The sequence below is a fragment of the Centruroides vittatus genome, unplaced genomic scaffold (genome assembly GCF_030686945.1).
Source record: "Centruroides vittatus isolate TY-2023 unplaced genomic scaffold, ASM3068694v2 scaffold_211, whole genome shotgun sequence".
In the NCBI taxonomy this organism is placed as follows: Eukaryota; Metazoa; Arthropoda; class Arachnida; order Scorpiones; family Buthidae; genus Centruroides; species Centruroides vittatus.
The window spans coordinates 573,091-600,623 of record NW_027122687.1 but is presented as its reverse complement, the minus strand read 5'-3'; the positions used below and the strand labels follow the sequence as shown (position 1 = coordinate 600,623).

The following is a 27,533-nucleotide window of genomic DNA, read 5'->3' as shown; positions in this document are numbered from 1 at the left end:
AAACTTATCTAATATGAAGGATGAATCTGATGTATTTCGACCAGTTTGTTAATATCAGGGTCAAATTCACTTAAAATCAGCCGTAAGTCGCCGCGTTCAGTAACTTGCAGCCGATTTCTGTTTTTAGTTAGCAATGTTGCTACAGCACTAAATCCACGTTCACACAAATACGACGATGGGAATGCTATCAGAAATCGTTGAACAACTGACCATAACTCAGGGTATAGTTGAGAGATTTGCTTCTGCAGCCAAAATTCTTGGTAGCCATTCTTGAACTTTCATTTTTAGCATATTTATGCAATAATGTTACTATAATAAGTTCATTCATGCTATAATATAAGTCAACGTGTTAGAAATATTCAGGTTGTGATCTTTAATAAAAATTTAAAAAATATATAGATTGTCAGCATTATATATATATTATAGTCAGATTTTTATAGATAGAATTTGTCTGCCATCGCCCCTCTAGATTTTCTTAATGCCCCCTAATTTCCTTTGAGCCTTCTACTGCCCCCCTGAAAGCCTCCAGTACCCACAAGGGGGCGTTATCGCCCACTTTGAGAAACGCTGTCCTAGACAGATTAATAATTGTCTTTATTTTGTCATGAATTCATTTTGCTTATGTCAATAATTTTAACATAATGTTATAAATTAGCATAATTCTTAATATTTTATTTAATCTATTTTTAAATTATGTTGTAAATCAATAGTTTTCAAATGAATGGATAATTCATTTGAATATTATGGGAGATAATACTTAATTTTTTGTAACATCCTATACATTCTGTTATATCAATTGTATTTGAAGCTTAATTCACAAACAACTTAATATACTTATGTATCATTGAATCAGTTGTAGAAATAAGCTTTGGAATAATATGCAGTTAAATCTGTCTCTGAAGAACAATTAGTAATGTTCAGTTGCTTGCTTAGGGTGAGATTAACTAAGAGCAGTGGTTGATCTAACCTCTGCCTTAGGCTTGACTTGTTTTTGCAATTAGCCTGTTGCCTAATGGTTATTGGAAGTTTGTGTGAAGTAGTATAGTTAGGTATCAAACTTCTACACATGATTTTTTGTAAGTAGGAATTTCTGTCACTATCAAAAGTATATTTAGATGTTATTTAAATTTATGATCTGTTCTGTTTTATACTAATATGATGGAAAATTTGGTCTGTTCATTGTATATATAATAGCTTAATTTTTTTTGTTTAGAAATAGATTAAAAATAAAAAAACTATTACTATTATGTGCTGTAATTAAAATATTTATATTAAATTATTCACAATAATGTTATCTTAAAATAAAGTTCTGAAATTGAGTTTTTAATGGAAGGTATTTTTATTTTTTGATTTCAATTTAAACTACAAAATTAATATTATTGCTCAATAATTGTAATAATCAAAAACAATGTTATTCAATTGTTATTTTCATTATTGAATTTCTTAGTTTGGTCAGGAAGAAATGAGTTGATAGAGCAGTTAATATGACTACATTACAAACTGGATATCAAGCCCTTTTGGCTTATAATGATAATGAGGCAGAAACTCCTCAAGACAGCGGTGTTATGATACATGTGGTGCCTGAAAGTGGAAAATGTAATTATGATTTTCAATTTCAATATTTTTTAAATATTTTGAAAAGTGTATTAAATGTTATTGTGTATTATTTTTCTAGCACGATGGAATCATATAGAAGATCTTGATTCATTTTTTACAAGAATATCCTTTCATGTTACTTATCAATATTTAAAGTTAAATATAAATAAACAATAACATTAATACCTGATTTACATTCTAACCTACACGCCATCAATGCCATAAGATATAGGCTAGATAAAGGCTATAATATTATTTTAATTATAATTAAAATAATATTATAGCCTTTATCTAGCTTAATATCATATGGCATTGATGGCGTGTAGGTTAAAGTTAAATATTTTAGAATGCATTGCCTCGCAGATGTTCTATTATGCATTTAGTTTAAATGAATTTGTATATAATATTAAAAATATAATTTTAATATTAAAGATAATAGATTAATATAGTAGAACTGTTTTAAATTTTGGAACTTATTATGAATAATTTTAATTATTTAATAATTTTATCATGAATAATAAATATTTTTCTGAATTTTTTCCAAGTATATTTATATCATCAAAAAAATGGCTTTGGGAGTATGGTTCTTGATGAAATTTTAATGCTTATGTAAGTATAATAATAACAGTATTGGTTTAAGCAATATATATTTTCCAAGATATTTTTGTAAATGTATTTTCAAACAGAAAAATGCTTTTTGAAAAGATATTTACAAGAAACAGTATTTGTAGAAAACCTCTGTTGTGGCACTCACATTGATATACAAATTATCATCTTGCACTTTTGGACATACAAGTCATCAGGAGTTTTGTTTGAGATTATTAAGCATTTGAAAATTTAAATATTTGACAATGAAGCATTCAGTTTATACTTTTAAGATTTTATTGAGATTATTACGGTTCTTATTCAATTGACTATTAAATTTTTTTGAATAAGCATCATTAAAATTTGTTCTCAAAAATTGTACTGGAATAATTTCTTTGTTATGAAGAAAATTGTAGTTCTAAATTATGCTTAATGAAATTTAAAAAAAGTAGTGCTCAAAAGAAACTTTATCTCTTAGAATCAAAGATACAAATTTTTTGATTGTGTTGAAAAAGGAGAAAAGATATCATTCATTGCAAAAGATTTAAATTTGACAACAATCCACACCATAAATAAAAATAAAAAGTAAATTGGTACTGCAGTACTTTCATTTCTGAAAATTTGGCAGATTTTTGTTAGCTTTTGAAACCTGATTTTCTTTCTCTTACAGATATTTGGTTCTGTATAATATGATTTTACATAAGATTTTATAGAAAACTTTACTACCATGTCATATGAGCTTGTCTGTCTCTAAAGACAGGCAACCTCACAGTATAAAAGTTGTCAGTACAAAATTTGCATAATTTGTGTCTACCATTTTTGCTGATGGAAAGAATTATTTTCATTGAGAAATGATGCAAGGGTAATGTTCCATCTTTCCATCTAGTCAATGTATATTGTGGCAGACAACAATAATTTTTCAAGCCATTATGGTCATTCTGAATTCTTAAAATACAGATTACTTGATTTGTGTTAATTACAACTTTTGCTGCCTGAAGGTGTTGATTTGACTGGAATCACAAATTGAGTGTTAAAGTTCGTTAAAGTGTAATGAGTAATTATTATTTACAATAGAGCAGTTTTTAAACAAGATGAATATTGAACACAATATAAATTTGAAGAGATTACATATTACATGTGACATGTTGATTTGTCTAAAACATTTCTATTACAACCAACTATAATAGGTCTAAAAAACACCATTATTGCATCAAATAGAGCAAAAATATATTACATTATTTTGTTAACCTTCAAAATTTTATACAACTAAGTTCATTTGGGGATTTCATAAAAGGATTTCCAAGCTCTGGATAGATTGTCCTTGTCCTTAATGTTCATTGACCTTTCTGTTTTCTTTGACTTGTAAATTTCTAACACTTCTAGATACTTTGAGTTTGATTAATACAAAATATTGGTTAATTTGTAATACAAAATGTGTCATGATCCCATGAATTCAATAATAATAATATTACATTGTTTAATACACATTGCTTCCAGCTACCTTGAAGTAACACAAGCAAAAGTGGCAACATAACTCACATCATGATCAGGAACATGTTTTTTGACTTTAAAATTGGCCACAATGCTTGTGACCTCAATATTATTGTCATCATTAGTGATGAAGGTTATGTCATACCAGTGACATTTACTCTAACTCAAAAAATTATACTCTTTTTATAGTCTGTGCTTTTTATGCAGTGACAAGGCCAAATGATTAGTTATGACTGCCAACATGAACATTGGAAACTGGAAGTTAATAAAATTAAGACATTTTCAAATAAAAATATGTAATTTTACAAAATAGCTATTTTTTTAAATTACTTTAATAACAGAAATAATGAAACAATTGAATTACACTATTGAATACTAGTAATTAATTTGCAATTTTAAAATTAATAACAGTTTCATTGAAATCCATGTAGATAAATCTTTTTTAAATTTGTAAAGTTTCACATGTTCAGCTCCTGCTAGGTTATATCCAGCAGCTTTAACTGTTGTTCTACCAAATCTCACTAATATTGAAGCATTGATTCTTTCTTCAAACCAGTGAATGATCTAATTAAGTTTATGTTCAGAGTTTGTTTATTTAGTTTAGTTTTAAAATGTATCTAAACAAGATAAAACATAGTGAAATAACTGGGAGAAAATTTTGGTTTTGTCATTTGGTGGTGTCTGTTGATTTTTTGTAAAGTTTCCTTAATATAAACCTTGTTATTACAAACTCCCTTAGACTCTATATTAATGGGGTTTGACTATGTATTTTTCTGTTTCTAGAGTAAGTCTTTCTGTATACAAACTGCAAATTGATAGCAGTCTGATGAATTAAAAAAAATTGTAGTTTTTAACCTGGAAAATGTTAATTCTCAAATTTTTGTAGTTATCCTGAGTACTGACACACTGACAAACTTTTTTTTTTAGCTATGTAGATATAAATCTGAAGATGTTTATTTAAAATGATAATAAGGTTTATTTTTACAATAAGTTAGTTGCTTGTGAATATAGATGTTGACTTCTCTATCTTTACTGGCATTAGTGAAATTTAATAAATGTGGAAAATATATACAATCATTTGCAAAAGTTTGATATGATTTCATCATCAGTTTATGGAGTTATAATAAGACTATAATTTTACAGTATTAATATTCAGTTATTTATGTAATGTAATTTCAACTAATACATTTAATCAGTTTAATTATATTGATTTGAATTACAATTTAAATAGAAGAAATTACTTATATTAATATAATTGAATGCAATATTTATATTTATTGAAACAATAATTAACAATGTATATTTCAAATTTTTAATGTTTAATATTCTTTATATGATGCATACTGTTTTTATTTAATTTTCAATCCATTGCATTAATTTTGAGATTTTTAAGTTTAAAATTTTAATTTGTATTTTTAAAATGTTTATTATTCTAGAAATAAATGCATAACATATAAATATTTTTTTTTGTTCAGTCAATTTATCTTTGCTGTCATATTCACAATCTTCATAACAAGTTGCGTGAACTATCCTGTGCTATTTAAAGACATACCTCCTCAAGGAGTCAATCATACGGAGAAAGTTACTTTAAGGGATGTTGTTATTCCTTTAAATGTTTGTGTATATAGGTTAGTGTATTATATTAGTTTGATATAAATAAAAGTAACATATTTGTTATTAAAAATATAATTATTATTCTCCCTCCATCTCTAGATTACATCCTTTGATTGTATTTTGTTTAATTGTGGCATCTGTTTTCCTTGTATTGAGACTTATTAAGGTAGTATATCAGCTATTTCAGTATAATGAGATTAAAGTATTTTATAGTACAGCATTAAAAATAGCTCCGGTAAGTCAAATGTTTTTAATTTCAAATATTTTCAAATTTATTTTTTTAAAACAGTGAATTTAAATGAAATTTACTATTTTATTAGGATGATCTAGAAAACATGACTTGGCACGAGGTGCAGTGCCGACTTTTGGAAGTGCAGTGCGAACAGCAGATGTGCATACACAAGAGGGAACTTTCAGAATTAGGTAGCAAATTGAAACATTAAATTTAAATTAATTTATTTGTGTATTTTTTAAAAAATGTAATAATATATTTAATAGATATATATCATAGAATACTCAGGTTTAAAAACTATATGGTAGCTATGGTCAACAAGAATATACTTCCCATAAAATTTAATCTTCCTTTTATTGGGGAAATGTAAGGCATTTTTGTAAAAAGTTTTATTTTGACAACAAATAATTTTTATAAATTATTTTTAATCAAAAACTTTTTATTTGTAGAGTATTTTTTTCAAAAGGACTTAAATATAATCTTGAAATGATTTTGTTTTGTAAGTATTTTTTTAAGAAAATTTTTTAATTTATAATAATTGCATGAAATTTATATATATTTTAATTTTTAGGGGGTCCTTGGGCACCATTCGAAAACAGTTGGCACTTAAAAGAAGATTATAAGAAAGTATCAAAAAGAAATCAAATGGCAAAAGAGTATGTTAATTAGAATATTATGTTGATAAAATTGACAATGCTATTAAAATGAATTAATGGGAAATGTCAAAGCGACATTGTAATTTATATAAACTAGATTTATTTCAGGTTTGATGAATGGGAGTGTGCAAGTATATATTATCTGGGGCAAGTGTATCATTAAAATATTTAAAAAATAAATACAATCAAAATATACAATTCTGTTGTTGAATCCAGGCAAGAGCAATCCTACTATAGCTCTTGCCATACTTCTCAAATTAGTCGCAGGTAAATTATATGGCTTATTAATCAATAAATAAACTTTAGATAAAGCTAGATTTTGAAAAGTATGAGGGCTGCTAAGGCTCATATTTGGGAAACAGTAATTGACAATGAATTGGAAATTAGTAAACAAATTGATCTGAAAACAGTTTTTGATGATATGGTTTTACAGTGTTGCCATTACATTCCGCATTTGATGGTCTTATCTATAGGAAGCTTAAGTGTTAATTTGTTATAAAAAATCACACCTAGATTATCCACAGATTGAATATATGTAATATTAGTATCATATAATTTAAATTAGGCAATTGTAGAATATAACCATAAGAAAAAGAAGTCATAACTGTTTGGAAACTGTTTTTCAATATTAGTTTAACATCAGTAAATTAGAGTATAGGTAAATTAATAAAGACCCAGATCTGTTACAAAGATCTGTGTCTTCATTAATTAATTTTATATCATCTGCATATGCAAACATGTTTGTGAGTGCAAATGAAAAAGAATCATTCATGTAAACTATGAAAAACAAATTACTGAGAACAGATCCTTGTAGAATACCATAAACAATAGAAAATCAAAGAAATTGAAGATTACCTATTATAGTTTTATATGTTTGCATAAAAAGATAATTATTTAACCAGCAAATATGTATTTGATGTATTTGAAATTTTTCACTTAATGTCTTTAGTAGATGGTCTGGTAAAACAGAGTCAAAAACTTGGCTATGTCAATATAAATAGTATATACAGGTGATTTTTCTTTTATATAATTCAATATAGTTGCCTGTGCTTATTGACCAGGTACGCTGTGATATTTGTTAAGTAAATATGTTTGTTGCATTCAAATATGTTGGAAACTCAAATAAAATATTTTTTTAACTTAATTATGTTTGTTACACACAAATATAAAAACAAAGAAATGAATTGAGTAAAATGATGAGTGGAGTGATTCACAACATACAAAAAAATTGACCACCATCTCTAACTTCTCCTCCAAATGCATATTTGCAGTTGAGTGTCAACTGTCACATTAGGGAGGTGGATCCTGATTCAGTAAAGTAAAATAAATGTACAGTTTTGATTGCAGTAGAACAAATAACAAACTACATGTTCAAAACTTTGATATCTTAACATACAAAATTCTAACTTCTTAACAGTATTAACAATATTCAGTTGTTTTCCTCAGTACCATCAGACGTCATTAAGCTGCAACCATAAATTTGGAGGTTTAGTGAGGTTTGCAGTCTATCAAAAAAAGTTTGTAACATTTTGATGGAGAAGAAATAAATTAATTTTATATATTACACACTAAACTACAATAAATTAAGTGTGTTGTGAACAGAATAAGATGTACTGAGAAAATGAAAAATGATTTATAACTCCTGAAGGAACTAAAATGTCTTCATATCTCTGCCATGTCCAATCACCAGGAACAAACAGTATTCCTTGCAGAGACAATCTTTTATTAGATGCTACACATCTGCAAAATTATGCAAAATTATGAAAATCAGTTTAAAATGTCCTTTGGTGACAAGCCAGTAATTAAAAAAAAAGTATATTTAATTAAAATGGCTGGTATTTTAAATATTTAAATCTTGTAATTGGATATGGAAGTATAAAGACATTTTTGTTTCTTCCATGAATTTTAAATATGTAAAATATCATCAGACATTTTAATTAAACAATGAAAAATGATTTTTTTTGGGTAATGTGTTACCATTTTCAGTCAAATTGCATAGCCTATGTGTATTGTACACAAGAGAGGAAAAAGTGCATTGTGAATATAGAACATACTTTTTGTATGCTCAGTTCAGATTGTCTACTGCATTATATACTATATAATGCATACTATAACTGCATACTATAAATGTTTCATAAAATGATAACTCATGTTTAGTTGTCCTACTTTTAATTAATTAGACTAAAGAAGTGATCAATTTTTTGCTTTTTCCTCTCACCCTTTCTTTCAGCATGTTGTCTAGTGCAATGATATGGCACATTACACAACCATTGTTGCAATGTTTTTCCAAAAACTTTTGCACTTTCAACAATCCTTCTTTTGCTTCCTTTGTAGTGGTGGTTGTCTCATCTTTTTATCTGACACCATTTTATCCACAGCACAACTGAAAGCCAGAAGTAGACTGAGCTGGCCAAAATTAACATGTGACTGACTTGATAAGTTTGCAAAAGGAATTGCAGTGTGACTTGAAAACTTTTAACGCTCCAACATCAGATGGTACTCTTAACCAGCTTTATCCAAATGTGTGACAATAGGACTTAATGAAGGAATGTTTCCAAGGGCCTTTTAGACAAGAGTTTTCATACTATCAGACAAGAAAGCAACAGAACATGGATCGGCAAAGACATAACAAATTATAGAATATTCACATTATCAGACAGTAATGACACAATGCAACAAAACGATTTGCATTACTTTAGAATTGCTATCTAAACATGTTCAGAAATTTTTCCACCAATGACTTGGCTATAATAGCTGTGTTAGTAGATGTAAATGAACTCCAAGTCAGAAGAAAACATATTTGGGTACACAAAATGTAGAGAAAATACCAGACTTTTAAACCAAAGATTTTCATTTCAATTGTTATTGCTATACATTGGATGAGACATGTTATAAGTTCTGAATAGTGACAGTCCATTTTTTAAAAATGCAAAATATAATGTATCTTTACAGTGTGAAAATGAGGATACCAAATTCACAAATCATTTGCACTATACTGCACTAAAGACATGACAAACATTTTTCTCAGATTGTTGGTCAGTTGTGTCATTGTTGTCTATGCTGATTACAGTGAATGTGAATATGATAATTTAAATTTAATAAAATAATAATTTGTTGTGTCGTTGCCTATCTGTGTCATGTATTTCTGATAGTGAGAATCAACCTTTAAAGTTTTAAGTCAGTAAAAATTATGCTATGTTACATTCTTAGTTTGATTTATTATTACACTTTATGATTTACATGTTTTATACAAAAAGCAGTACTTTTTATAATTTTGCCATTTAAATGAAAATCTGCTTCTAAACTATAGAAACATATTGAATTATGCTTAAATTTTGAATATGATTTATTTGAACAAAATTTATCCTATTTACTGTATATTTAAATAAGCTTTCTGGCAAATGAAATGAGAAAAGCTACATGTTAAACATGAATGAAATATAAATATATTTATTATTAGTTTTGCTATTATACATCATTCTCTAAATTGATTATTGTTTTCATTCTAGTTTATCTACTCGTATTACTTGGATAGGCATTGCAAATGGTCTTCTCTCTCCATTAATTTTGGTTTGGCATCTTCTAATGTTTTTTTATAGCTATGTTGAACAAATCAAAAGAGAACCTAGTGTATTAGGAACTAGAACATGGTCTAACTATGCAAGATTTTATTTACGTCATTTTAATGAATTGGAACATGAATTTGATTCCAGGTAAGTTAGTTATAGAAATATTTCAAAAATATAAAAGTTGTACTGTATAAATGTTTAGTTTCATTACTTTTCATAAGAACATTCAAAATTTTAATTTTTATGTTAAACTTGATTTATTAATAATAATTTTGAATTTCTTTCAGACTGAGCAGAGCCTATAAGCCATCCACAAGTTATATTTCATTGTTTACTTCACACAAAGCAGCAGCTATTGCTCGGTAGGATTTTCTTGTTATATTTATTCTTTATTTGCATATTTTAATTTTTGCCTTTTATACTGTCAATTTTATTAACGTACAATAAATGTGAAAAAACAAGCAGCCTGCTAGTCATTATGATTCTAAAATTTTCAAGCCTGGACAGATGGGAATGAATTCACTTTCATCTGTTCATTGCTGAAGACAATCCATTAACTGGGGTGAAAATGTTTGTGTTCCTTCAACTTTATTAACTATTAAAGTTTCATTGATTAATTCACATATATGACGATTACTGTCATAATAATTACATGAATAGAAGATACTTTTCTGTTTTTACTTTATTTAAATAGAGCATAAACTTTAAAATTCAATAAAATGTTATTAAAAATACAAAAAATTGAGAAATCTTGCCTTACAAATGAAATTCTTAAAATTTTAATTAAAAAATATTTTAGGATGCTTGTTTAATATGAATTGATCTTTACATAATTATTGACAATTTGCTACACATCTAAAAGTTGTAATGCAAATTAACAGCCAACAAAAATAAAATAATGAATATAATATTGTTTGAGAGTAATATAATGTAGACAACCAGAGTTAATATATAAACATATTTTTCTGTAGAATTTATTTTATATAGGGATTGGAAAAGTGGAAAATTATTAAAATTAATACAGTAAGATGTGTGTAGAAAGAAAATATTACAAAACCAAACACTTGTGCTTTAAGAAAATACAAGAAAATTTCATGTATGCATATTGCACAAATAATATAACATTAAAACATACAACATTACTAAGAGTAAAAATTCTGTAAAAAAGTAATTTAAATAGTAATGTGTATATACATTTTTGTCATTTATAGAATTATGTTTATTATGTACTTATTTGACTGAATTGTGTTACTCTACATACCTATACCATAAAAGTTAATAAACAAATGTTTATTAAATAATTAAAAAATAATTTTTTAAGCCCCACTTTTAAAAATCCTGCACATAGGCCTTATGTATACAGCATTGGTTTAGAATGCTATAGGACATATACAACTAAAATTTTATGTTAGATTAATACCAAATTAAAATCTCAAAACAATTATAATAGAATCAAATGTTGAAAAATATAAACAAATGAATATATAATGTAGAACATTGTACATTAAAATATATTTCATATTAAAGATAAAATAGTGAAAAAATATAAATGATATATATATATATATATATATGCACATGGTTACATCTTTTGTAGTTGTGTGCATATATATGTTACTGTAAAAGCCTGTATATTGGTAAATCCTAGGTTTTACTTGTAAATCTTTGGATTTACCAACATGAATTGGTAAATATAAGGATTTTTATAAAGTGAGATGATTTTCTGGGCCTTTACCATTAGAATTTGGTACATTCTAGGTTTTAATAACACAATTAGTAAATGTTGGTTTTGGAAATAAAACTATGAGTATTTTAATAATCATTTATTGCAATTATTATAAACAGTCAATTTACTATGTCTTATTTGTTAATAACTAGTGAAACAGTTTAAAAATACTTTTTTAACATAACAAATATTAAATTATCTTGTCAAAAATAATATAATAGCCTATGTTGGCTATGCTAATCAGTAATCACAATATTTTTTCTAATCATTTGGTATTCATTGTCATTTAATTAAAGGAAAAAAAAGGATTTTACTTGTTACAACATGGAGAGCTATCGTGACATTTAGAATTACAAAGTGTGGCGATAACTTTGATCGTAATTCCAAAGGTCGCCACTCGGTGGAACACTGAACCCAACAAACTGGCAACCTGACCTTCGACCTTTCTTGGCTTGTGACCTCACTTTTGATTTGGACCTCGCTGTGTACACGCGTGTTTTCCATTCTATGTCCGACTTGTATAATCGCGCCATATATCGTATATGTAATAAATTTAAGTTTTTGTATGTAGCCTTGCTTTGCATATCGTAAGTAATTAAGTACAAGCAGTGCTACAAACTGGTGACCCAAACGTAATATATGATTTATGGTGCCCACTATCCGAAGAAGAACTCTACCGTATGACATGAAAACTCAATCCATTTGCATCGGACACAAACGTCGGACATTCATCTTTTTTGGAACTGTGTAATCGTTCATCTAGACCTTCAAAAAGTGTAACCATGGATATTTTTCGTCGACGGTCGACGATTCAATGAAAAGGTATTACCATCATTCTTTGTTCTTGCGCCACGTGCCTTTATGTGCCATCTTTCTTTGTCCTCTTGCCACATGCTGAACTGTGCACACAGCATTTATGGATAACCACCTTCGCACTGCTACAACTACGCTAAAATCATGGCTGAGGCAGAAAATAACGACGATCACCGTCATATAGCACGCGTTGCGATCAGACCTCCACCTTTCTGGAAGAGCAACCCCAGCTTATGGTTCGCACAGTTAGAAGCGCAATTTTCCATTACCAACATAACCGTTGATGACACGAAATTTAAACATGTCGTTGCGGCGGTAGAGCCGGAAATTTTAAATTCTGTGCATGATCTAATCCTCAATCCGCCCGAGCAGAATAAATTCGCCACTCTAAAAGCTCGCCTTATCGACATCTACGCTGAGAGCGAGTCCTCAAAAATCAGAACGCTTCTTCAAGGGTTAGAACTGGGAGATCAACGTCCATCCTTCCTCTTAACACGGATGCGCGACTTGGCCGGTAACCATTTCAGTGAAGATCTCTTGAAATCTCTCTGGCTGTCAAGGTTACCTCACAATATTCAGGCCATTTTAGCTGCATCAAATGAGAAACTCCAACAGTTAGCCGCCATGGCCGACAAAATAATGGAATTAGTTTCCCCCGCACACATCCAAACAGTAGAACATGACTCTGTCACCATTTCCATCCAGGAGAACCAAGTTGCAGAATTAGCCAAACAGGTCAAGAACCTCTCCATGTCCATCAACAACTCGCGCCGCTCCTTTAGACGCTCCAAATACCCTTCTAACAACACGAGGCACCGCAGCAAATCACGTCATAATCAACAACAAAGCACCCCTGAAAATGGCATGTGTTACTATCATGCTACCTTTGGGGTGCAGGCGAAAAAATGCAAAGCCCCTTGCTCCTTTCTACCAGCGGAAAACTGACTGGGTGGGCACGTACGGCCAGAAGTCACAACCGCCACATCGACCGAATCACCATGGCTGACCCTACTATGAAATATAAATTCCTAATAAACACAGGCGCCGACATCTCAGTGATTCCAAAAAGTTCCAACACGTATTTAAACAAACCCGAGAAGCTAGTCCTCTTTGCTGCAAACAGGACACCTATTTCAACTTATGGAACAAAGCTATTAACACTAAATTTTAACTTAAAGCAGAGTTTTTCATGGCCATTTGTAATTGCTGACATGACCCAACCCATCATAGGAATCGACTTTTTAACTAAATTCAACCTACTGGTGGACGTCAAAAACAATCGACTAATCGATGGAGTCACGCAACTTGAGTCTCCTGGCTGCCGGCAGAATTGTCCCACAACTGTCACTAACATCACCGCTGTGACTAATGACTCTCCCTACCACTGCATTTTGGCCGAGTTCACTACCATTACAAATCCGTCGATAACTCCCGAAACCAAAAAACGCCAACCACTTTCCATCACATCGAGACCAAAGGACCACCTGTCTTCTCGAAACCCAGACGGTTACCACCAGATACGCTCCAAGCAACACATGAAGAATTCCAATTCTTAATGTCTCAAGGCATCATCAGGCCATCCAAAAGCCCCTGGGCCAGCCCATTACACATGGTTAAAAAGGCAATTGCCCAGTGGCAACCATGCGGTGACTACCGCCGTTTTTTATGCTATAACCCAGTGTTTCTCAAACTTTTTGGACCGCGACCCCCCTTCTGCACTTAAAAATTTCAAAGGACCCCCCAAGAATAAGTGTGTCAAAAAACATCCCGGAGGGAGGGGGGTAGGCTCGTATTTAAATATTTATATTATTTTTATTATTTATATGTGCAATTTATTTAAGTAAAAATTATTTTATATATTTTTTATTTCTATTATTTCTAAACATGAATCCATAGTAAATTTATAAAATATTTGAAAAAATTGATCTGGCATCAATTTTTCAGCGACCCCCCCCCAAATATTTTTCACGACCCCCACTTTGAGAATCACTGCTATAACCGTTCCCGATTGCTACCCTGTTCCTCATATACAGGACTGTACTCAACTCCTTGAAGGCAAAATCATTTTTCCCACACTGGATCTAACCCGTGCCTATCATCAAATACCAGTCTTCCCCGAGGACATTCCAAAAACTGCCATAACAACCCCATTTGGCTTGTTCGAATATGTCTATATTCCTTTCGGCCTACAAAACGCTGGCCAAACCTTTCAGCAATACATACACCAGGTCCTACTTGGCCTCAACTTCTGCATCCCCTATTTCGACGATATATTGGTCGCGTCCAAGGACGCAGATGAACACAGGGACCATCTCCACCAAACGTTCCTCTGCTTGCAAGACCATGGCTTAAAATTAAACCCATCCAAGTGCATCCTCGGAAAATCTGCAGTTTCATTTCTCGGCTGCATGATCACATCGTCTGGAGTAAAGCCTTTGCCATCAAAAACCAAGGCCATCAACGATTTTCCTCAACCTAAAACTGTCGCTGAGCTTCGTCGCTTCCTAGCCATGCTCAATTTTTATAGACGTTTTTTGCCAAATGCAGCTCAAACTCAAGCCCCACTACTCGAATTTCTCAAGGATTCCAAGAAAAATGATAAACGCATCATCTGCTGGAACGAATCTGCTCTAAACTCCTTCAGTCAAAGTAAAGCAGATCTCACAAATGCAACGACTCTTGCATACTATTCGTCACACGACAATCTTTCTCTAATGGTAGATGCATCTAATGTCGCCATTGGCGCTGTACTCCAAACACACACTGCTGAAGGAACTCGTCCACTAGCCTTCTTTTCGCGGAAGTTAATGCCTACCAAAATAAAATACAGCACTTACGACAGGGAGCTGCTAGCTATATACTTCGTGATCAAACACTTCCGCCATACCTTCGAAGGTTGAAATTTCATCATCTTTACAGACCATCGCCCTCTCACCTTTGAGTTTTGCCAAAAACCAGAAACTTGCTCCCCATGTCAGCTGCAACATCTTGATTACATTGCGCAGTTCAGCACCAACATCAGGCACGTCACTGGCTCGAACAACATTGTGGCAGACACCCTTTCTCGGATCAACGAGATTCGACTTCCCGTGACAGACTTTACTGCCATAGCGGAAGCTCAAGCAAACGACGACGAACTAACTGCACTCCTCACGGACGATAAAACATCACTCTCACTACAGCCACTTTGAATCAGCCCATCACTACAACTATATTGTGACATAAAGGACAGCAAGGTTCGCCCATATATACCTCTCCAATTTCGCTGTCAAATCTTCTCTTCCATGCACAATTTGGCCCATCCAGGAATTCGTGCCATGAGACGTCTAGTCCAAGAACGTTTTGTGTGGCCTTCGATGCAGAAGGACATCGCCAACTGGACCCATTCCTGCGTAAACTGCCAACAGTCAAAAGTGAATCGGCACACCAACAGCCCTCTTCAGAGATTTGACCTTCCATCCAATTGGTTTCACATGTGCATCTTGACCTCGTCGGACCACTTCCACCTTCAGATGGATATACCTACCTACTCACCTGCGTAGATAGATTCACGAGGTGGCCGGAAGCTATTCCCCTCCATGACATCTCTGCTGAAACAGTCGCTCGCACCTTCGTCTCTCACTGGATCTCCAGATTCGGCGTTCCCTCCATCATCACCACCGATCAAGGCCGACAGTTTCAATCTCATCTGTTTGCTTCACTGACAGCTATGTTGGGTATCCAACACATATGTACAACACCATACCACCCATCAGCAAACGGTTTAGTTGAACGATTCCATTGTTCCCTAAAACAAGCTCTCAGATGTCACCAACAACACTGAACAGAATCTCTTCCAATCGTCCTCTCGGCCTCCAATCAGCGTTAAAAGACGACATCAATGGTACTTGTGCTGAGATGCTGTACGGCACAACCCTTTATCTCCCGGCAGAGTTCTTTCATCCTTTGCAGGAACCGTCAGCAGATCCATCATCCTTCCTCCATTGCCTACGGTCCACAATGCAGTCGCTTACGCCAACTCCAACATCTGCACATGTGAAACCTTCACACCTCGTTCATCCAGCACTCGACACCTGCTCCCATGTTTTTGTGTGGAGAGAAGGTCATAGAACTTCCCTGACCTCCCCTTACGACGGCCTCTTCCCAGTTACCACACGGACACCTAAGCATTTCACGATTCTAGTCAATGGAAAAATGACAACAGTTAACATCGACTGACTGAAGCCAGCATTTTTAGACAGCGAGAACGTCAGTACATCGCCAAACTCGTGCAGGACAACACGTCCAAACTCCCCAGAGTGACCAATGGTAAACGCTCTGAGTGACTCTACGCCTACCAACACGACGACGACAACACGTCCGGACTCCCCAGAGCGACCAACGATAAACGCTCTGAGTGACTCTGCACCTACCAACACGATGACGACAACACGATCTGGAAGACGAGTCAGATTTAACCCCCGATACCTTTAACTTCATACCTACGGTACTGGGGGAGTACTGTGGTGATAACTTTGGTCGTAATTCCAAAGGTCGCCACCAGGTGGAACACTGAACCCAACAAACTGGCAACCTGACCTTCGACCTTTCTCGGCTTGTGACCTCACTTTTGATTCGGACCTCGCTGTGTACACGCATGTTTTCCATTATATGTCCGACTTGTATAATCGCACCATATATCGTATATGTAATAAATTTAAGTTTTTGTATGTAGCCTTACTTTGCATATCATAAGTGATTAAGTACAAGCAGTGCTACACAAAGTAATCCTGACGACTTGCAAGCACACTTCTTCGTTACACATTTTTTTTTGGCAGTTTCATTTCTGGAAACCTTGTCCTCCGGTCAAAGACAATTTTGCAACAACTTCTCAAAGACTCACTTCTTTATCTTTAACAACTTCTACCTTGATAAGGTCTTCAAGGCGTGAGGTAAATTGATTTTGTGTATAAAGCTGCTTTAGTACTCCAATTTTGGTACCTAGTTGGTAAAACGCATTGTCCTTTACATCTACTACAACTGCAATAACGCTTTTATGGTCGGTTTTAGCTTTGTCAATTTCAGACACTTTCAGTCTTACATTTTGGCCAATTTTCACAGTTTGATATTTATCAACAGACGTGGCTTTCATTTTTTCAGCTTGTTTCTCCAAACTTAATTTTGCATTGTTTCTTATAGTCACTACAGATTCTATCTTTTTGGTATTGGCTCTATAGTTACAAGAACTTCCTGAGACTCAATCGTGTTTTCTGTCTCTGAATCAGTATCTCTCTGAATTGTTACATTGGAATCATTGGTTATTTGCTTTGCCTTCATCTTCTCAGTAATAATCATTTCATCTTCCTGTGTTTTATCGTTGCTATTGTCTATATCCCCTTTTGACTCATTTCCAACAATGCTTTCTTCCTTGTCCTCTTCGGTTGCATTTTTCACATCATTATTTTGTTCCGTATTGTCATGCAAATGCAACAACTTCTCTAAATTTTTTTCAGATCTTATAACTCTAATCATATTACTAGGGATTGCTGAAGTTGCAAGGCCCATTTTCATTGGACAACCAAACATTGCTTCGTAGGGGGAACATTTGATTTCCTCGTGATATGTTCTATTTTTCATCACCTGGATGAATCTTAAACCCTCTGACCACTTTGATAACTGATTGGTTTCCATCCATGTGCTCAACATATTTTCTATATCTTGATTAGCATGCTCCCCTGATCTTTGGCTATGTCTTGATTAGCATGCTCCACTGATCTTTGGCTACGTCTTGCCTTTTTATGTACGATTTTTATATCTGGCCACATGGAGCATAAACTCTCAATAACTTGGTTAGAGAATTCTCGACCATTATCGGAATGAAGGATGCTCAGTGCTCCAAAAGTGGTGAAAATATCCAAAAGATGGTATGCAACTTCTATGGTGTGTTTATTTTGAAGCGCACGAAGGATCATAAATTTGGTGAGATGGTCTTGGTAAACTAAAATGAATTTATAATTTCCATCTGGGGTAGTTTGTAGATTTATTAAATCAACCTGACAGTGTGAGTTTATTTCACTGTAAAGTATAGGTCTGATGATAATGCCCTTTTTCAAAGTCTTCTGTTTCTTTTGGCCAGGTTGACATAGTTTCAAATATGTCATAGTAGCCTCAACTGTTACATTTTTGTACTTGTGGTTACATTCCTTAAGCATCCGTGTCCTTCCACCGTGGCCAACAGCAACATGCGTTTCTTCAAAAATGTTGAATAAGTCCTCATAACAAATGTAATATCTTATTTCTCCATTCTCCTCCTTCATAGGTGCAATTAGTTTTTCTTTGCCTCCTATAGTCAAAATGTCATAATGCTTTATAAGCCTGTAATGAACAGCTAGGTTCTTTTTCATGTTCTTTGCAGCTTTTACTTCCTTCAAACACTTTGCATATTTATCCGTATTGAGATAAAAGTTATTATCTTTCTTGCTTGCATGAGCTCGTCCATTATTTCATAAAATCTCCATTTCACACCCATCTTGATTCATAAATAACTTTTAGACAGCGAAATCTCAAACAGGATTAGAATTAGCGTGCATGTTCTAATGTGTCAAATGATGGAATGCAGCAAGCAGCGGCACTGTGTGGGTAGCTGGGACTATTTTTTCAACATTTACCATGTCTCTTAGGTAAAACCTAAGATATACCGAGTGAATACTAGTAAAAGTTTGAAATTAACGATGATTGCAGAACATTTCGGACTTCTACCACAAAGATTTGGTAAATATTAGGTTTTACTGGAAGATCTTAGGATTTACCATAGTTCGAGCATTTACAGTAACATATATATATATATTAAATAGTTTCAGTTTAGTTCATAACTTATAAATATAAATAAATAAAAAAAAATGAAAAATTAAAATTAACTCAAATACAGTAGAGCATCAATTAATTATCTGAAATAATTGAGGCATGGCAATTGGATAATTGAGCAGTTTTTTATTGACTAATCACACTTAGTAGGAAAGAATAAAAAGATAAATGAAGTAAAAAAATATCAACTTTAATTTTAGTATAATAGTAAAAAAAGTTATAGCATAAAAGAATTCAATACGTAAGAATTATAAGAAATAATGAAATAAATTTTCTAATTTATTAAAAGCAAGCACTAGGTTCTAATTATCTTCTACAATGTACTGATGAAACTTTTGAATTTAAAGTAGAAAATACATAATAATAAAATTAATATTAGAACTAAAGTATAAGTATTTACATAAAAATTATTTATTACAATTCTTTTATTGAAAAGTCTCTAATTTTACATTGTTTTGCATAATTTTTTCTTTTAACTCTGCTAAATTCCTGGCTTGCTTGATTGTCAAGACAGTTGAAATTTGCTCTGGTTGCATTTCTAACTGTGTCATCACTGTTTTTAATGTATCAAATATTTCACTGTGCTTATGCACACTGAAGTATTTGATGTATTAGCCTGTGACTCATTAATCATGCTTTTCTATTTGTAGTGTAATAAATAAATAAAACTAACACTAGTGATGATGATAAGTTAGTTTAATAGAAGATCGCTGAAAATTATTATATGTAAAAACTTCATAATTTCTAGAATTACTTCTGTGAAGTCAATTTTGGTTAACCAATTTTTGGATAATCGATGCTCTACTTTACTTACAATTAAAATTGTTGTAATTAGTTATTTAAAATTTTATTTTTACAGGTGTATCATTTTTATGGCTGGTGCTGTATTTTCATATTTTCTTGTTTTGACCATTTATGACGAAGATGTAATGACTGTGGAACATATTTTATTTGTTATGACTTTTTGTGGTATAATCTGTGCTGGATGCCAAAGCTTTCTACCTCCAGAAGTATGTCTTATGTCATTTTTCTATTAATATAAGTATTATTTCTCTCTCTATATTTATATATATATTATTTATTTAGAATTTGGTTTGGTGTCCAGAAAAACTTATGACCAATATCTTAGCTCACATCCATTACATTCCCGATCACTGGAGAGGGAAAGCTCATATTTTTAAAGTTAGAAATGAATTTTCACAATTGTTTCAATTAAAAGTTGTAAGTTGGATATCAATGAAACTTTTTGTATAAGATTTCTAATTAAAGATATTGATTTTATTTTTATTATATTTGTCAACTTAGACATAAATTATTAATAGGACTGTTAAACTGGTGTAAGTATTATCGCAAAATTGAGCAAAAGTTCTCAAAGAAAACAGACTTTCTTTATTGAGCCTCGTCACAGGAGGACAGGAGGCTCAATAAAGAAAGTCTGTTTTCTTTGAGAACTTTTGCTCAATTTTGCGATAATACTTACACCAGTTTAACAGTCCTATTATTATATTTGTCAACTTAGACATAAATTATTAAGTATTGAAATAAGGACAATAAGGCAGTAATAATTATATTGATTTTATTGTTTAAAATTAATACTGTTGAATGATAAAAAAGTCATATTGTATTTCGTATAGGTGCATTTTTTGGAAGAGTTAATTAGTCCGATTGTTACACCCATCATTCTTTGCTTTTATCTCCCTCGCCGTTCATTAGATATTGTGGATTTTTTGCGTAACTTTACTGTAGAGGTTGTGGGTGTAGGCGACGTCTGTTCTTTTGCACAAATGGATGTTCGACGTCATGGTAATCCTAATGTATGTAATTTTATGTATTTTATATCTTTTGCTTGAGTTTGATTGAAAGTTTTTGAAAACAAATTTAATATTAGAAATTTTTTATAATTTATTGAATTTATAGTGGATGACTGAAGGTCACACAGAAGCAAATCAATACCAGCAAGCTGAAGATGGGAAAACAGAATTATCACTTATGCATTTCACTGTAAGTGAAGAATTGCTTAAATTAATACTTAAATTATGATTAAAAATCTTTTACTTTAATTACAGTTAACGAATCCGAATTGGATACCTCCAGAAGAATCTTCTGTGTACTTAAATAATTTGCGAGATCAAGGTTGTTTCTTTAATAATGTTTAAGGTTTCAAAGTGTTTATTAGCAATATTAATATACAATTTTTATCTTTGTAGCTGTTAGAGATGTTAGAAAGTTACATATGATGCCAGAGGAAAATGCATTGTATTATTCTCTGAATTCTGTTTCATCATTGGGTGGAGAAGTTAGTATAATTCTAAAATAAATAATAAATAGCCTATTCAATTTAAAATATTTATTAAAATTCTTTTAAGCATTTTTGCATTTAAAAGTTATCATTATCAGTTATTTCACTTTATTATTATAAATTAAATAATATTTTAAAAATATTAGTAATTACATATAATGGACTCTCATTTAATGAGCACACTTGGTTTCACAGAGTTACTCATTAACTGAATCTATTACTTGAATGTAATATCCATTGGTTCCAGCTTACAGTATTCTGTTTAAATTAATTAATGAAAGCATTTTACTGCTTTTTGGAAAATGAGTTATGTTCCATAATGTTAGGAATCTCAGGAGTGAGAGATTTGTTAATTTTCTTGATATTAAGATCTGTTCATACATCATGAGAATAGAAAGGAGAAGAGAAATTGACATTAAACTGATTTAGTTTACAATATTTTTTCTATTACTCATGACATATTTTTGTGGGATATGGAACAGAGAGAAAATAGAACTTTTTTATTTGTCTTTGCTTCACAATCTCCCAATTCTTTGTGTGAGATAAGGAGGGTGCTAAGGGTTGATTCCTTCTGACCACTAAATCTGCATGGGCTGTAAAGACCATGCAGATGTAGTGCATCAGGCTGTAAAGCACGATTTCTGTGTCTGTTGGATGGCTTAGGAGGGCAAAAAGTGAGTGGGGAGTGCGTCGGTAGGTCGACAGGTGTCCTTGTATAGACAGGAGACAGGTTAACATTTTAATAAACAGATAGATTGATACAATTACTCTAAAGTACAAAACAAACGGAGATACAACTAAAACAATAAATGCATTATCGACATGACAATTCTCATTCGGCGCAGGACCATTCATATGTTGACGTTTGGTATACCAATCTAACTTATAACTGAGTGAGAGAGAGTTTACAAAGTGGTCTATGTTAATACCTCTTGAAGTGTACTTGTGGTGTATGGATTCGTGATTATGCGTTGTCATGAAGACATTCACTGATCCAGTGGAGTATTGGCAGTGGACCGTTGTAGACTTGGCAAAGATGATGGCGGCTTCAGGCCGGAGGTATTGGCCGTAGAGTATGGTGGGCCAGAATATCTGGTTGATGTCCGCAGTTGTGTATGGTGGGTCAGGATATCTGGTAGACATCTGATGGAGTCTTCTGTCAATGTCCGCCTGGACGTCTGCGTCCAGCTCCTTTTTATACCCATTTTGGGGGAGCTGACTAATGCATCTTATGATGCAACCCTTTCCTAGTTCGGTCTGTCTCTAGAGTTTCTTTATATTAATTGTCTGAAATCAAATGTTTCGACAAATTTATGACCTCTCTGTCTGGTATTGTTACTCATTCTACCACATAAATTTGATAACAGCTGTCAAATATTCGGAATAAATGGTTATAGGTGACTAAGGTCAGAGTTGGTCTCTCGAACCTTAGTATAACTCATTGCCTTATATGGTCATCTTGATTGGTTTTCTCATCGTTGAAATTGGACGTAATAGGAAGTGTGGGAGTTTGTTTTTCCCTTTTCATTTTACCTCTGGAGATTTTCTACTACATCATAACAAGAATTCTAAATTATTATTTTACATATTAATTCTAATTATTCTCCCTGTCTATCCTCACATTTGCATTGTTACTTATGCTGCTGATAAAACAGAAATATCTATTATACACTTTGGTATTCAAAATGTATTCAATCTGTTCCTGAGATAACCATGCAAAGAAAGCAATGTATGAAAATACTATGCATATCAAAAAATAGAAAATTGACTTCATATCTCAAAAACTAGTAAACATTATGTGATAGACCAATTAAAATAATAGGATGTGTCTAAACAAGCCATATGAAAATGTATATTTAAATATTCATTTGGTTTTTATGCACTTAAATGCATTTTTTATTTCCTAAACTTATAGAATAAATTAACATTTATAAAGAAAGTATATTCATGAACACAAAAATAGGACCAAAAAATTATGACTTATATACACGAATAATAATTAAATTTTATTTTCTTTCACTTTTTGATAATAAATGCATTTATTTGCCTAAGACTGGAAAATTACTTTTATTGCTTGAAATATTTTGGTTTATTGCCTTCATAATTAAAGTGCTGAGATTTTTCTCCGTGGCATCTTGAACAAAGTTAGTACTTTGTTTTCACTGATATTGCAGTTTTATTGGTTCTGACAACAAATTTAGTTATCAATCATTGTGATCTTGCTTTGGCTAGGTCATTGTATACTTTTTTATAACAGACCATGTATAACTTAAGAGCATATTTAAATTACTCAGCTCATTTGACAATAGGATGATATGTAAGAAAATGGTTTCCCAATTAAACCTGCAATGAGTGAAACCTCTTCATTATTATCACCTTTCTTTTGGATTGGAGTCTCAAGGATGACCCATTATTTCCTTATAGGTAAGAGCTTTGTCAACTGGCAGTTTATTGATATCTGCAAATGATAAATCATCGAATCCCTCTCTGTCAACTGTATGTGCTGAAATGATGCTGTTAGAATATTCAGTTATATTTGGAAATACAGTCTTTGTTTTTAATAGATTGTGGCCAGATAGCTTTTGAACGTATGTTTAAAAGTTAAGAATCTTAATTCTTATATTTTTTATACAGTAGTATTTTGTTTTAACAGATTACTTAGGCTGCTGAAAATCATTTGTTGTTTTAAGAGTTTGTTACATCACAAACAATGAATTTCCCACATACCCAGGAAAATATTCACTATTCAAAAAATTTCCATTTTTTAACTTCCTACATATAAGAAATACCTGTATTTGAAATTATTCAGTCCTCTGAGAACTCTATCATTTATTCTATTAGAAACACATATTACAAGATTGTATATTATGCCACGTGTGTACGACAAAGCTGGCAGGAACTGTACTGTACTTATTAATTGAAATTATGTTCATTAAATGAACATCTACTTTATGTGTAATATTAATAATATAAATATTGGATTATATATATAGTTTAATTTTATACTTAATTCACGAGAGTTGAATAAGTAATTTTAAATGTTTTCATTTTTTTTACTCGTTAATAAAATTGTCTCGATTATCACACTGTAATATAATTTAAAACCATTTTAGTTTACGAGAAAATTCTTTTTTTCAGTATAGTGATTTAGTGAAGAGTATTTTGCATACTAATGTCGATCCATCAATTGGTCCTACTAGTATATTGGCTCGATCATTAGCACGGTCTCAACTTCTCTCTCCATCGGCACCTTCTCCAGTACCTGTATTTGTCGGAAACATTGCTCAAAGAGAAGGACCACTTCACATTAATTCGGCCGGTCTTATTTCAAGGTATAACTAGTTTACTTCTTTAAGAGAATTATTTTCTTTTAAAATATAACCAAATTTTTTTATATTGCTTACATCATTATAATGCTTATATTATATATTTTTTTTTTAGTTTACATCATTCCCAATATCAACATCAGAGTGAAAGTCATATTACATCTATTCAACCTTCTTCTGTCACTGATGTACCTTTGGAATTTACCGCTGCTAATATGAGTATAAGTACTTTATATATGCACGGTGTAAGTACCGAGATGATACTTTAATCTATAAATTGTATTTATTTGCAAGAAACATTAATGGAGTAGTAAAACTTCAATAGAAATTAGTAAATTTATACAAATTTAGTGGAATATCATTATAAAAATTTATTATAATTATTGTAGAAAACATTTCTGATTTTCTACAATATATAAAGAATATGTAAAATATTTCAATGTAAGTAGATAGTCATAAAATTATCTTTTTAAAATTTTAGTTGCATTCTAAGTACTTGAAGCAAAGAAGTAGTGCACCAAGAGTTGGCCATCCATCCATTATTTGGCAGCGTCCGTTACAGGACATGCCTGGAATTATGGAATCTCCTCAAGAGGTAATAGGTATTGAGGGAGAAGAAAGAGCCGAACATCAACCACTTCTGCCTGACACAAGAATAACCAGGTTTATTTAAATATTTATAAATTTTCTTTATCAATTAATACATATTTGCATACAAACGTTTAAAATTTGGTATATTTTCTCAGGTCGTCTTGAGTGGGAAACATGTATGAACAGCCGAGATTAAGCTTTTAGTAGTCAGCATTTAACTGCCATTTCTGTTAATGTCTTGCTACAGTATTTAACTGCAATTGAATGCTTTCTACGACAAAATTCTAATGATTAAAAGTATTTTGATCTCTAAGCGAGATTTTAAATTGCATGAGTATTAAAAAAAATGATGTACGGAGTGTCCACGACTACCAATGTACAAATTTTAAAACTTTTACTCGATGTGTGTAAAAAAGTTTTAAGAGAAACGCAGTTAAACATGGACGAGTGAAATGTTTGCATTAATTATTAAAGCAAAATTGCTAAAAGAACCAGAATATTTATCAATCTTCATAATTGTCTTTAAGCAGTAATTTAAATGGGTAGTAAGAAACGTCAGTATTTTATTCAATTTACTTTTATTTGAAGTAGCCGATTGGTTCTTTCGAATTTGTATAAACGCCAACGAAATCCATTTTCAGTAAGAATTTCTATAGGTGACAAGAAACTAATAATTGAAAATTGATCGCACATAATGTAAAATTTAAATCATTTTAGAAGTGTGTATCATAATCATACTACGTAAGCATTGCGATAATTTTTCGTTTTTAAATTTTACATAAAAACTACTAGATGTAATTATCGATTCTTAAAGTAAGATGTGAGTATATGACACATTTTTTAAATCATAGCTCATGCCAATTTTTTCGGTTTCTTTGTCTACAGACTAACTCGTTGCTCCGACGTGTAAATGTGAGTTTGTTTATACACCGAATTTGTAAATTGTGCAATGGATTGTTGTTGCCTGTGATCATTTACACTTTGATAATTATGACGAATTTAAATACACGCTATTTGAAGTTATGAGTCCATTGAATTGTAAGAAGGAAAACAAGAGAAACATGTAAAATTTAAATTCCTGTTATTGGAAAAAGGAAAAAAAAAAGCATAAATATGAATGAGTAAATGACTATTTTATTAATGCTTAGTTTTTCCATTAATGGAAATAGAGTATATATTACTCTGTCCAGTTTATAGTAGCATGCTAATTTGTGAGTGGTGTATATGCTGTGGGATTCTGTCCTGGTATAATTTTGCATAGAGTGCCTTGTAGTTTTCCCCCTTGCAGACGGAGATGGTCCAATTTGTTTGTCATGCCGATAGTTATTTGTATGAGAAAATGGTAAAAAAAAAAAATTTGTTTCCGTGAATTTTTTGTCAAGTACTTCGGCTATTTTAATTCTTGTCCACGCACAAGAAACATTAATATTTTTATCGGCATTTAATGCTAACGAGTATCTTTATTTTATTGAGATGATAATACAGAACGACAACACTGTACAGAACAAAAAATATATATTATTTTAAAGCCAATAATGCAATTTAAACCACGTCGAGCGTCCATCGACCAGACATTTTAGACAAAGCATAAAGCATCACTTCGGAAAGGATTCGGCCCGGAAAGGACAAAGGATCAATAACAGATGATAGTTTCATCTCAATGGATTTGTTTCTCAACATTTTAAAATTCTTCTTAGTGTAGTTTCTTGTTTATTTTTTATAACTTAATATGCAATTGAATTATATTTTCAAAATAATTTAATTTTGAGATGATAATATATTGGATTTTTTTATTATATATATATATTTAAGAGCTGCAATATATTATTTAATGTTATGAATGATGTATGAGTGAAATATTATCTCAAAAAATTAGTTTGTACATAAGGTTTCTATGTCAGAAATGTTGTATAATGCTTTTCTCATGTCCAGATTACATTCTCTTGTACATAGAAGCTATACTCAAAAAATCTGTTAATAATAATAATAATAATAATAATTTTTTGCATGATTTCAGCTTTTTCTATGTGCTTGGATGATTTTTTTTTTATAATCCAAGTATAAGAGTTTAATATTAAATAAAATATTTAAGCTGATGATTATTATTGACATAAGTGTTGTTGGTATTGTTATCTGTAAATATGGAAACATTTTCAACGAATTAACAGAAAAATAAAATTAAAGATATTTCA

The 27,533-nt window shown here is 31.5% G+C and overlaps 2 protein-coding genes across 2 annotated transcripts in view; both read left to right on the top strand.

Moving 5' to 3' along the window:
• Nucleotides 1–26,126, top strand: part of Atg9 (autophagy-related protein 9) — a 41,376-nt gene extending 15,250 nt beyond the window's left edge. The window contains exons 2-22 of the mRNA XM_067285175.1: nucleotides 1,448–1,596; nucleotides 1,676–1,719; nucleotides 2,141–2,205; nucleotides 5,148–5,300; nucleotides 5,386–5,521; nucleotides 5,607–5,709; nucleotides 5,785–5,884; nucleotides 5,968–6,017; nucleotides 6,090–6,174; nucleotides 9,684–9,887; nucleotides 10,031–10,105; nucleotides 19,985–20,135; nucleotides 20,212–20,346; nucleotides 20,760–20,939; nucleotides 21,043–21,126; nucleotides 21,192–21,258; nucleotides 21,333–21,421; nucleotides 24,563–24,756; nucleotides 24,866–24,995; nucleotides 25,232–25,413; nucleotides 25,497–26,126. Of these exons, the coding sequence (XP_067141276.1) occupies nucleotides 1,485–1,596; nucleotides 1,676–1,719; nucleotides 2,141–2,205; nucleotides 5,148–5,300; nucleotides 5,386–5,521; nucleotides 5,607–5,709; nucleotides 5,785–5,884; nucleotides 5,968–6,017; nucleotides 6,090–6,174; nucleotides 9,684–9,887; nucleotides 10,031–10,105; nucleotides 19,985–20,135; nucleotides 20,212–20,346; nucleotides 20,760–20,939; nucleotides 21,043–21,126; nucleotides 21,192–21,258; nucleotides 21,333–21,421; nucleotides 24,563–24,756; nucleotides 24,866–24,995; nucleotides 25,232–25,413; nucleotides 25,497–25,506 (2,349 nt within the window). The 5' untranslated portion in view covers nucleotides 1,448–1,484 and the 3' untranslated portion in view covers nucleotides 25,507–26,126. The remainder of the gene's footprint in view (nucleotides 1–1,447; nucleotides 1,597–1,675; nucleotides 1,720–2,140; nucleotides 2,206–5,147; nucleotides 5,301–5,385; nucleotides 5,522–5,606; nucleotides 5,710–5,784; nucleotides 5,885–5,967; nucleotides 6,018–6,089; nucleotides 6,175–9,683; nucleotides 9,888–10,030; nucleotides 10,106–19,984; nucleotides 20,136–20,211; nucleotides 20,347–20,759; nucleotides 20,940–21,042; nucleotides 21,127–21,191; nucleotides 21,259–21,332; nucleotides 21,422–24,562; nucleotides 24,757–24,865; nucleotides 24,996–25,231; nucleotides 25,414–25,496) is intronic.
• On the top strand, nucleotides 12,427–13,227 carry LOC136987460 (uncharacterized). Its single transcript, XM_067285195.1, has one exon. The coding sequence runs from the start codon at nucleotides 12,427–12,429 to the stop codon at nucleotides 13,225–13,227; it is 801 nt and encodes a 266-aa protein (XP_067141296.1).
• Nucleotides 26,127–27,533: the final 1,407 nt, after the last annotated feature.